At 39.0% G+C, this 12,681-nt stretch overlaps 1 protein-coding gene across 2 annotated transcripts; it reads left to right on the top strand.

The window, feature by feature from the left end:
- The first annotated feature begins 838 nt into the window (after positions 1 to 838).
- LOC144090596 (E3 ubiquitin-protein ligase RNF34-like) lies at positions 839 to 12,424 on the top strand. 2 transcript variants are annotated; one of them, XM_077622225.1, is made up of 7 exons: positions 839 to 974; positions 3,656 to 3,874; positions 6,019 to 6,519; positions 8,943 to 9,207; positions 9,294 to 9,317; positions 9,970 to 10,011; positions 10,088 to 12,424. In XM_077622225.1, the coding sequence occupies exons 1-7, from the start codon at positions 969 to 971 to the stop codon at positions 10,270 to 10,272; spliced, it is 1,242 nt and encodes a 413-aa protein (XP_077478351.1). In that variant the 5' UTR covers positions 839 to 968; the 3' UTR covers positions 10,273 to 12,424. The 2 variants fall into 2 exon arrangements, with proteins under 2 accessions (XP_077478351.1, XP_077478349.1); XM_077622223.1 differs by having other exon boundaries at positions 8,931 to 9,207.
- Positions 12,425 to 12,681: the final 257 nt, after the last annotated feature.

The raw sequence follows: 12,681 nt of genomic DNA, 5'->3' as shown, positions 1-12,681 counted from the left end.
ATTCCTCTCCTGAGGCACCCTTGGTTTGGAGGATGATGGCTATGATGATAAAGTAGAACCACCACAGTCTAAAAATCCAGCCTTCAACAAAGTCAAGCTTAAAAAATGTTAAAATGATTATTTATTTTTAAAATAATGTATTTTATTAAATATATCTAATAATATTATTATGTATTAATATTTTTAATGTAAAAACAAATAAAAAAGATAAAAAATGTAAATATTCTACACAAATTCTAATAGAAAAAGTAAACATTTATTGTATACCACAATAAAAGTACTATATATGATTTGCAATTTATAAAATAATATATTTTCATACAATAGTGAATGCCTTTTTAAGCAAGGGTGCCGCTACATAATTATTTTTAAGCATTTATTTTGTATTCAACTACACACAACTGCACAATGGTGGTTGATAATAAATTGAGAATTAAAATTAAATTTAGTAGCGAGAGCTTTGTCGCCCTCCTCGGGACACTATTAGGTACTCCCGCCCGCTGCAAAGAAAGGAAATCCCTCTGATCTGTCTTTACTCGATGTGAACAATCCGATCCTCCTTGAATCACTTATTCCTAAATGAAAATATAGTAGCATTTTTATTCAACGCTGTCTCATCTCTTGACACGTCAAAACACGCATCGGGTCACCTTATTTGACTGCTGAGAAAGAAATACACAACGCCGACCGTGTAAAAAAAGGAAAAACGTGATGCGTGCGTCCTTACGCATGGCGCCGATACGTAAAGAGCGATTGGCTGCTGAACACCGTCGCTCCCGTACGTGCATACTGATTGGCTAGCGTCGCCTGTCTTTGGGAATGACGTCATGCCCCCCCACCGACCCACACGCCGCACAGTCAGAGAAAGGCGGCGGGCGAGAGGGAAGACGTAATGGTTTGACTCTGTGTGCACTTGCGATGATTGTGGCCCCTGCATTAGTCTGCACATTCCGCAAACGCGAGGCGCAATGAAGGTAGGTGTCACCTCCATTCCGGCCTTCCCCTCCTTGTCGTTTTATTGCCCCGATTGCATGTGGTGTCCACGGCCGTAACTCCCTTGTGTTTGTAGGGCTTTACGCACGGTAGCGCATCTTCACTATGGAGGTAATTGATGATGTTGACTCGGGGTTATGTAAGGAGACGGGCTTTGCTGCAGCAATGATGGACGATTTGGGGGGAGTTTTCCTGGTTTATTTTGCCGTTTTGTTTGTTTGTTTGTTTGTTTGTTGCAACGTGAAGACAGGTTTTGACCCCCCCTCTCGGAGAGTTGAGTGGACGCAAATCCGATGCAGCCACCTTCCATTCATCGCTTTAATCCGCTCTAACGAGATCGCACATTGGATGAGCTGGAGGAGGATGTTTGGGGGATGTCTCCTCAGGGGAGGACGCGAGGATCGCCCCCTCTGCTTCACAATGCATGTCGGGGTTCTCCCTTGTGCGAGTGTGTGTGTGAGTATGTGTGAGTGCGTGTGTGTGGGCGTGTGTGTGTGTGTTTGTGCAGCAAATGCAAGGTGCAGGTGAGGATGGGGCGATGACGTCATACGGTTAATCACACCACATATAGTACATGTTAGGGATGTCCCGATCACATATTTTTGCATGTGATTTCGAGTCACCTTATTTTAAGGATTTGAGGGAATTTGTACAAAGTGAGGTGAGGAAAAAAATTCAAATCAGTTGTTCAGCCAATAATCAGGTTCAAAGCAGATTAAGTTTAAATATTTGATATTGATGTTGGTCATCTGATGTGATGAAACATTCTGAAAAAATGGATTTGGTTTTCTTTTTTTGTGGTCAATTGACCTTTTCTTTGTTCTGCAAAGTTAGTTTCACGAGTGTAAATATAAAATACGAATACGTACATGAATGTATATTTTGCCATTCAGACTAGCAATGCATTATTTTGTTTCTTCTAGCCCGTGCAACTCATTCGTTGCCACGGATAGTTAGACGATAAATCAATTTCAAAACAGGGAAGGCTGATATGATCTCAACCTTTTTTGTCATTCATCTCACAATTTTACTTGGTTTTTTTAACCATGTGTAAGAACAGACTTGCGACTTGTCGGCCTAATTTTTGATCCAATATTGATATAGCAGGGCACAACTCCATGCTACTTTGTTCAACCCGCATATTAAAATGAATTCAAAAGAGATCAAATCAGTTATCCATAAAAATTAAGTGGAATTTTTTATTGATTAACTATTAAACAATTTTTTAAAATGACACTAATAGTCCTGATTTGGTGCTGACTTTATAACTGTAAAAAACTCAAAAATAATTATTTCTCTTTGTCTTCTAAAGCACGAATTTTACTTTCTTATTGAACGACTATTATAAATTATTTATTCTAATTTGAATGAAAGCACATTATGTCGTAAAACGGTGATTGTGACATTTTGTTGATTAATCTGTTTCTAATTGAAAAGCAGCTTTTTTCCTTCTGCTCCACTTAAAAAATAAATCTCTGACAAAATGAGAACATTGGCCATAAAAAAAGAGTCCTGTAGAGTCCCGCGTCCCGCGGCGAGCCTTGCGGCTGTTGATTTTCCGTCTCTGCATTGGATATGTTTTCCAGTCCCCTAAATCTTTTGATTATGCATGAACAAATCTCAACCCGCTTAGTCACAGCTTGACTTTTATCTGCGTTCACTCCAGACGTCACACAAGACGTTCCGCTTCCACACTCCACCACATTTGGTATTTTATGTATTCTATACTTCAAGTCTCCTTCTGTTGCCTTTAGCAGGCTTCTATAGGATAGCATTTAGTATATGGTATTTTCTGAAGTAGGAGAGGAAACAAGTGTCATAATATAACTTTTGCTAACAAACAAAGAAGGGGATAAAACACCATTGAAAACAATGGTCCATGCATCTATTAAAATACAGTCACATTTAGCAGTCAGGCCTGCAGGGTTTGAGCTTCCCGTCGCCACATATAGTGCCTTGTTCCCGAGATTACGTAAGCAGTCCCAAAGCAGACGGCCGAGGTCACATCACAGCGCGTTTGTGACAACTCGGAGCTTGGAGGGAGCCTCCCGCAAAACAGGAGGTTGTGAATCCCTGTGTTGTGTGCTACAAAGGCCTTCATAATGCGCTCCTCTGTTTGTAGTTTTGTTTGTCAGCTATCGATTGACACAGGCTGGTAGAATAGAGGAAGACGTCGTTTCCCATCCCCCTGCTTAACTCAATAGTTGAGTGCATGTTCCGCACATTTATGCCATCAAGAAATGCCTACCACTTTCACTATATAAGGACGAATCACCATCAGTGGCTATTAGCTGGGTCTTGCAACTTCCCAATTTAAAACCTCTTTATCAAGCCATGCCTTTAAGTTACCACTTTCCCAAAATACATTTTCCCTCCGGTGTTTGTGTTTTATGCTATTTGGGCTTCGTAAAGTAACGCACGGGGAAACAGCTGGCGTGACAAAGTAGGAAGAGGGAAAAAAATGATATAAAGCCACCAGGAAGCCTTGGAGACGAGCGGTGTGTCATGGTCGACTACTTCCGCAAGTTTCCATTAATAGGCAGCTTCTACCAAGGCTCAGTCGAAGTTCCCTATTTTTTAGTGGTGCTTAGAGAAGTAATAGTGAGTTATGTGTAAAATATGGAGAGGATTTTAACAACAAATGTGTTTTTGTGATTGGCAGGCGGGGGCCTCGTCCATGTGGGCGTCATGCTGCGGGCTGCTGAACGAAGTGATGGGGACGGGTACTGTGCGGGCGCAGCAGCCCGGTTTCGGAGCGGGGGCCGCACCTTTCCGCTTCGCCCCCGGTGCCGGGTACTCCACGTACCCGCCCGCCAGCTCGGGGAGCGCCGGGCAGCTGTGCAAGGCCTGCGGGCTGGCCTTCTCAGTCTTCAGACGCAAGGTAAACAGAGGATCCAAACGGGTAAACAAAACATCATAAGATATATATTTTAATGTAATAACTCATTGGCTTCCATTCACTGTGATAGACAGACGTCCAATGTTTTTGGTTAAAATTACAGGGAATAAAATATTCCAGTGGTAGAAGGACATTGCAATATTTATACTATTTACAATTCTGACATATTTTAGGAGAGGAAAGTCAAGAAAATCACAACCAAGGTAGCTCAATGTCTCACTTTGTATTTATTCATTAATTTTTTAAAACGCTTTATCCTCTAGGGTAGCTGGATTTAAGCTTATTATGCGTGCTAAACTCAAATATATTTCTATAACGATATTTGCTGCGTATTGTAGGCTGTAGTTTGACTCATTGTTATATTTAAGTGAAATTTAAACACATTCATGACAAATTTTAGTTCAAATCAAGCACTTTTTTATCCAAACTACAATAGATTTTGATATTTTCACGGATCGTTACTTGGTATCAGTGTGCCCTTCGTGTGTTCTTGCAACAAAAAGTTCCAACCATTTTTACAGTGATGAAAGTGCATAATGCATCATCAGAAGAGCCAGACATGTTTTTTATGAAGTTCCACGGTCAGTGTCAGCCAAGGACAAGTAGAAAGGACCAGAAATTTGGGAACAAAAAGCAATTAAAAAGTTAATTTTCCACAATATGTCTGTCCCCTTTAATATAGCATATGGAGAGTCACAGCTTGTGATCATCACGTGCCTGCAGAAAGTCAATTTGCATGGCGGACTAAAATAAACGTAACACCTTCTGTAGAAAATTCTTTGCCATCAATACGAGAAAAATTGCTGAAATCGTCCTCCGTTACACTGACATTTTCGCAAAGATGCTCGTGTCAGAGTATAATGGCAGAGTGCAAGTGCTAGTCAAGTGTGGCCTGTGCTATCGCCACATGGCGGACTGCCGCTCGTGCTCATTTGTGTGTCTGTGAGATATTTTTAGTCTACCTTTTGAATAACTGTTGGGGGAATTAGCAGCAAATGATAGCGAAGAAGGTGTCGATGTAGGTGTGGAAGCAAGACATATTTGCGCCTGAGTGATAAGCAAATGTTTACCAATTGGGCTGACCTCCATTCACAGCTATTTGAAGTGTCGGTTCACCCAGCTTTTGGCTGGAAAAGTGGATGGAGATGGACATAATTACATTTTTGGACTGAAATGCAAAATGTTTCACTGTCATCCTTTCCATTCAGAATGGATTAGGGTGCTGTCACCATGAATGGGAGCCAATTTGTCAAAATTATTGAGGGGGGAAGTATTGTAGAATTCAAATCAGGCGTGGTGGCGGTTCTTTATGGGGTAAACTGCCGGATGAATGGCATTTTTGGGTTAAATCCCATCAGTGTTTCTGCTTACAAGTACAAACAGCAGCTTCGATGAGCACTGTGCCGCTTTCAGATGCTGTTTTGTGTATCAAAGTTTGCATAATGTCGAGCTAAGGGAGGCAGTGTCAACACTTTAAAATGCCCACACGAGCCAGACATCCCGCGATGCAATATTTAAGGGGAGTTTATTAAATGATGCTTAAGCGATATTAAAAGGAATGACTGATGGCTTCCATTTGGCGTGCGTGTGACAAAATTGCGAGTGAAAGTTGAACAACTGCGGGTGAAAGCACTGTCGCATGACCTAAAATTTAGAAAATAAAAGAAAAATGCTTGAAATTCCATTTTAAAAATGCTAATAGAAAGGGTATAAGTTATACAAATAATAATTAAGAAAATATAATAATAAAAAATGAGGTTTTATTTTGAAATTCATTTTATATGAAATTATGACAGATTTAGTATTATTATATTTAGATTTAGATTTATTATATTTATTTAGTATTATATTCATTCAAAAAAGAATATAAATACATAAATAAGTGTGGCCCATGTGTATTTTGATGAGTGGCTTCACATAGTTGAACACTTTGGCTGCCATTGATGGCAATAGATGTCCAATCTTTTTTAAGTGTGAAACACTGGCAGCGATTTATTAATCCTATTTATAAATCCTCAATATTTTATTTTTAAATATCAATTTCCCTCCATTACCAAATACCACCATACATCCTTTGTGATCTGATAATAAGCTTTGAATTGATTGATGGTGTCATTCCTTGACAGCACGTGTGCATCGACTGCAAGAAGAGCTTCTGCGCGTTGTGTTCGGTACTTCAGGAGAACCTGCGCTGCTGCGCTACCTGCCACTTATTACGCGGTACCGCCTTCCAGAGGCCACGCCTCATGCAGCTTCGCGTCAAGGACCTGCGCCAGTACCTGCTGCTCCGCAACATCCCCACAGACACCTGCAGGGAGAAGGAAGACCTGGTGGACCTGGTGCTGTGCCACCGGGGTACCAGAGAGGCGCCGCGACCTGTCATGGTGGTGCAGGAAGAGGAGGAGGAAGAAGAAGAGGAGGAGGAGGAAGAGGAGGAGGAAGAGGTGCGGGATGGAGACACACCCGAGGATCGGGAGGAGGAAGATGACCGAGATGATTCAGACGGTCTCCACTCACATGCCGCCTCGCCGTCCTCCCCCGCCGGCTCGGCTTCGGAACAGTCGCTCGGCTCGGCCTCTCAGGGAGTTGTGCTCACCCCCAGTGACAGCTCAGGGACCCCTAGCCAGGTGGGACGCACACTCAAAAACACCACATAGTACCCATGCACTTATGCAACAGTAGGCACGCTTACACACTCAAACACACACCGACAACAGGTCGAAATAGTGCAAGCAAACAAGCCGTAAAACACAACAGAACGCACATGACAAATAAACACGAGCAATTGAAACAAATGGAAATCTTTTAATCCAAGGAAATCCTAATTTAATGTCAGATTTGAGAGTTTGCAAAACCAAATGTCCTTCTTTGTTAAATGCAAAGGCATTAATTGAATTGAAATAATGATTTCACTCTTTTTGGTTATTAAAAATAAAAAACAAACAAAAAGAAAACTGGGACCTGGCATATACATTATGTAGACCAAACTTGTATGTCAAATTTTATTCTACTGGGGCCTCCCAAGTCCCAAAATGGGATGTCCACACACTGACAGGTATTAGTCAATAATTATATCATATATATTATTATTCATTATTTCATTGCCAGTATATCAAACCTATGAATAAGAGGTTATGTTTTTGGTTCTGGATGGCTGTTTGTCTGTTTTTTTTTTTGCTAACTTGATACTTTTGTAAAATTAAACTTTAAAAACGTAATTGGACTTGTGCTAGTGAGGTCAAAGATCATAGTTGTAAAACCAAAACAGATTTCAGAAAACTTAATGAAAAATGAATAATAATGAATTTGCTTGTTCCTGCATTCCCAGTAACACTCGAAAAGTGATTGGGGTCGCTACCCAACCTCTCCCAGTCAAAACGGATTGGACATCTTAAGGATTCAAGCCCAATCTTGTCCCATCTGTGCCTTCTTGGAGTGGAACGCAGCCCCCTGAGCACAAAAGTTTCCCCCCTCATGCCAACTCGCGCTGGTGGAGTGGAATTTACCAACAATTATGTTGATTTTCTCTCCACTCCGCTGATTGTGCATTCATGTGACAGCTGCAAGCAGCAGCATTTACTCTCCTCTCTGACTGTCAATGCACGCGTGCACGTACGTGCACGTGCACCGTCGATACACCGACCAGCGAGAAAGGCGGCTTAAGCCCTTTGCCTTTTTTAGGTCGCTCACACGGGCTGACTGAGTCAGTTACGTAACACGCACGCAGGTTGACAACTCCCCGCAGCAACCCAGCTGACACTAAACACTACATTAACACTACGTAAGCACAGACACTCGCACTTTCCTCGCTCTCATGCTTCCAAGGTAAACCATTAAGTAGTATTAATAATATTTGTATTAAGTTATGTAGATTCATAATGATAATAATACCAGAATTTTTGTCACTACTCCCGCACACCCTAATTTTATTTCATGATGAATATGTCCATTCAGTACAGTCAGAATTTGACTAAGAGGATTTAATTGCATTTTAATTTAACCCTTCATCGGCCACTTATTCAACTCTTGAATTTTGTGATTAACATTTCATTTGATCATTCAATGGATTAGACGTCTAGTGGCGCCAATGGCATTGAAGGATGAGTGGTTATAGCCAGGCCTCCCACAGTAAATGGATTGGACGTCTGTCGTTGTCATTTGGCAAGTTTGTATTTTTAAATGAGAAAAAAAAATTGAAAACTAGTGCAGGAAGGCAAACAAGGACAAAACATGGAATAGAGGGAGGATGCAAGGTTGGCATTAAGGAGGAAGAGAAGAAAGGAAAAAAGGCTTGAATAAGAAACTACTAGTAATTAAAGTTTTTATTCATTGGATATTGCTTTTTATCCATCCTTTTCACCTTGAATGAGAATCTCCAAGTTGTGCGTGCAATCACGCGGTGAGTCTTATTGTGTTAGATAAGCCAACAGATGGACCTGCAATGGAACAAGCCAAATCCTCAGAAATATTTTATAATAAAAATGACATATGCCAAAAAATACTCATAAAAGGGAATAAAATATATATATTTTAAAAACAACCACCAAAATAAATTACTATTACTTTTTATTTATTTATTTTACATTTATTTTTCAGGTGAATGCAATACACGTCCATATGTTCATAAAAGTTATAAGAATAATGATTAGCCGTATAGGACAGCATAGCAGTTTAAATGTTGTAGAATGGATATGTATTGTTTTGTTTTGTTATTACAAACAAATAGTAACTTTTCCCTATATCACGTTAACAATTCATTGAAAACCAATTTTAAAAAATCCATTCACCACAACATAACTTGCTTACCAAAATGAACTTCGCTCTCAATCACTACCACATCGGTTAAGTGTTATCTTAACAGGGCATGAAAAAAACAACAACAAAACAAAATAAGTCTACTAAATATATGTCAGTTTATGGTACTTTTTTGGGTGTGTCTTTGTATTGATGTGTGAAAGTATTCCAAAATAAACTAGGACCACCTTTGTGATAATAGGAGCAAAGTTGCACCAAAAACTCACTCATTCATTGCTTGTAGTTTTCTCTACAGGAGCAAGAGTTCACGCCCACAGCGTCCCTGGTCAGTCTGGAGCAGACTGAAAACGCGGCGGAGTCCAGTCCGGCGACGCGGACGAGGGTTCGCGCATCCCTCTCCGACCTGGACGACGAAGACGCCATCGAGAGGTTGTCGGTACGCCAGCTGAAGGAAATCCTGGCCAGGAATTTTGTCAATTACTCGGGTTGCTGCGAGAAGTGGGAGCTACTGGAACGTGTGCATCGCCTATATCGTGAAAACCAGAACAACAGAAAGTCCAGTAAGCATCCGACCGCGCTTCGCATAAATTGGAATGTCAACATCCTTTCATTTTTATCACTTCTTTTTGTTTTTCTCTTCTTTTAGTGGAGAACGTGAACATGACAGCAGGTAAATGCTTAATTTGGGGAAGTCAAATATAGAAAGATGAAATGTCATTTGTATTTGTTTTTTTTATTACTAGTTACTTTCCAATAGGTTTCTATAATTGAAGAGATTTATTATTTTTCTTTCAAATGTTTTTTGAATAAAAGTAGTATGATATGTTTTTTTATTTATTATATTGTCATTCAAACTATTTATTTTTTCAGCTAAATATAGAATATATATATAATATATTAACAATATTTGAGAGGCCAACTTTTTCTTGTAGTTTTCAAATTAATTTTCTCCAGTCTCTATTAGTTGTAGTATACATTGCATCAGACAAAGAATGCACAACTAAGAGGAGAAAAAACCCAACAACAACAACAACATACAACCACATAAGTCCCATTTTCGGGGGAAACTTTTTGAACTTTTTGAACTGAAAAAACAAAAAAACAAAACATAAGTTCCAACTGAGTATAAGTCGCAGGCGCAGCCAAACAATGAATAAATTGCAATTTATAGTCTGGGGAAAAAAAACAATATATATTTTTGGTTATTTTTATTTTCATGTACTACGTTCCCCAATGCTCAATGGTAAATATTCATGTAAATTCAGCATGTCATGACTTCAACAAATCTAACATCTGCCCTTTTTGTTTATCTTCCCATCCAGTTGTCTCATATCCTCCCCTTCTGTGCAACAGCGCCGTCGGAGGTAAGTTCTTTCGCCCCCAAGATTTTTCGCCAAACTTCTACGAATATCACCAAAACCACGTTTCCCTATTCCGCAGACGGCGTGAAAGCCCAAATGGCCTCCGATGACAACCTGTGTCGCATCTGCATGGACGCCATCATCGACTGCGTCCTGCTTGAGTGCGGCCATATGGTCACGTGTACCAAATGCGGTAAGAGGATGAACGAGTGCCCCATCTGTCGGCAGTACGTGGTACGCGCCGTGCACGTCTTCAAATCCTAGAAAAACGCTCGCGCCCGAGACGGACGCTTTTTGCGGGACACGGTAGGGATTTCGGGCGACGCGCCATCGCCGTCAGGTCGACTTTACATGTGCAATACTGTGGAAAACAAACTAACAAAAAAAACAAAAAACAAAAGGAGACTAATGTGTTTTTTATGTATGTAGAAAATGGCCATTGGTTGTAGTTTAACAGCAAACTTGTGTTAGCAGATGCCAAATAACATGCCTCGACTCTCATATTCCTTGCTTTGTATTCTTTTTTTCACGTTACCGATGACGAAAGACGTCCAATCCCTTTGAACTGGAAGTCTTATTTTAAAGCGATTGGACGTATACCCCCGTCAATGGCAACCCAATCACTTAACGAGGGTTTGGCACACTGATGTAATCACTGTGACCAAATAATGATGTGCGCTAATGTTAACAAATTTCTATTTGTATGGTGTTTATAAAAAAAACATGACACTGTAGTTAAAATTTAACATTAACCTCCTAGACATTTGCAAGGCATGCATTTTTATTTTCTCTTTGATATTTAGGCTAATTGGGACCTGATGAGTGTAAAAACAAAGAATTATCTTTTTATATGTTGTAGTTTCTGAGAAAATGATATCCACATCATAAGTGGACCCCCCAAAATTTAACATTGTAGTCTTTGACAACCAAAAATGTGATGTCTACACGTGGATGCCAGGTCATAGGAGGTTAAATAAGATTACAGTATAATCCCTCGATTATTGCGAATTCACTACTTGGTGATTTTTTTTCTGCTATTAATTATTATTATTTTTTTTTTTTTACTTCAGTGCTGAGTCCTAGTAACAAGAGTGACTTCCGCTTACAAGTTTGAGCATGGATATTTTTATTAATTCATTTTTTAAAGTTCATAAAAATGTGAAAATCCACGCTGAAACTCGTAAGCGGAAGCCACTCTTGCTCCTAGGACTACGAAATGAAGTATAAAAAATATATATATTATATTATTATTTTTTTAAATGGGGGTGATCCTACTTCACGATTTTTCGATTATCGCAGCCATGTCTGGTCTACATTAACCGTGATATTCAAGGGATTACTGTAATCGTTTCCTTAGATTTGAATTGAAAAAAAAACAAGATTTGAAAATTATGATGTTATTGTTTTTTTTTTTACATAAGAGCAAGTTACAAGAGTTAAAATGGTTAAAATTTTATGTGATTTTGAAATGTAATGTGAAAAAACAAATCAAGAATGAGGTGAATTTATCAGTCATTTAAAAACATGGAACTGGTGAATATTTAATCAAGAATATTTTTCAAATAGGAGAAAAGGTAAGTAATAGTTTTAAATTTAATTATTAGGGAAAAATAAAGTAGGGAATGTGATTTTTAAAAAATTGACAAAGAAAAAACACTGTAGAAATAAGGAAAAATTGATTAAAAATGTTGCGCGTCCACTGATTCATACACGATTTGAATTTTTTTTTTCCACTACTGTGTCGACTTTTTACAAAATCTAACAAACACACTCCAATGTCCATGCAAATCCTCCTAATTTTTCATTTCCTTTTGGATCTTTCAAAGTATACCCTGTAGCCTTTTCTGTATTATCTTATGCATCAAAGTTTCAAGAGCGACGGGGAACAAATCACCCGAGCAATATCATATTTTTGGTCATCGTTTTGATCGCTAACAGCTTCCTCCTCCTACTCGAGCATATCTCTTTGTCACCCAGAGGGAGGTAATATCCTGTTTCTGTCTGTTATGCAAAAAAAGCCAGATTCTTTTCTGCTCATCTGTTACAAAAATTGTTACTGTAAATGTGTTGCATATACATAGGTAGGTAATATTCTATATTAAATGTCTATTTTTACATGGACAAAAGGAGCGGCTCTGAGGTTTATGAACAGAATGTATTTATGACGGTTTAGTCAAGACCTTTAAAAAGATGGATGCTGTTGGTTTGGAATTTTTTTTGCTCATTTTCTTTTGTCATTATTGCTTGGCTGTTTGTCAATGGAAGATGTCATTCAATGGCAGCTAGACTTCTGACGAGCACTCATAACCTCGATCTTTATATCTCGGAATGTTTGACCTTTTTATTTTGGTAAAAAGATAAGAAAAGGGATTTATTTGAGTGAATAAAACAAAGTTTGAGTTGTGTTTTAACCTTTCATGCAGGACTTTGGATTTTTTCCCTTAAATATTTCCTTGCATTGTGGTAGGTCTCAAAGATTTGAATAGTAAAAGGTTTTTGAAATATCTTCCAAAAAACTCATCCTACAGAGCTCTAACTGTACATTTATAGTAAGCATGTAGGATAGCACACAAACAGTGGTTGAACCAAATGACAATGTAAACACGTCTGCTGAACTTGAACGTTAAAAAAAATACAAAATCTGAAAGCATCCACAAAGTGCATTTAACCGTT

The sequence above is a fragment of the Stigmatopora argus genome, chromosome 16 (genome assembly GCF_051989625.1).
Source record: "Stigmatopora argus isolate UIUO_Sarg chromosome 16, RoL_Sarg_1.0, whole genome shotgun sequence".
Classification (NCBI taxonomy): domain Eukaryota; kingdom Metazoa; phylum Chordata; class Actinopteri; order Syngnathiformes; family Syngnathidae; genus Stigmatopora; species Stigmatopora argus.
This window is presented reverse-complemented; position numbering and strand designations above follow the sequence as displayed.

Excerpts from the sequence above, each read along its gene's own strand:
- LOC144090596 (XM_077622223.1), top strand. Across the intron at positions 9,318-9,969 it reads GAACGTGAACATGACAGCAG|TTGTCTCATATCCTCCCCTT; the intron begins GTAAATGCTTAA and ends CTTCCCATCCAG. Across the intron at positions 10,012-10,087 it reads GTGCAACAGCGCCGTCGGAG|ACGGCGTGAAAGCCCAAATG; the intron begins GTAAGTTCTTTC and ends CCTATTCCGCAG.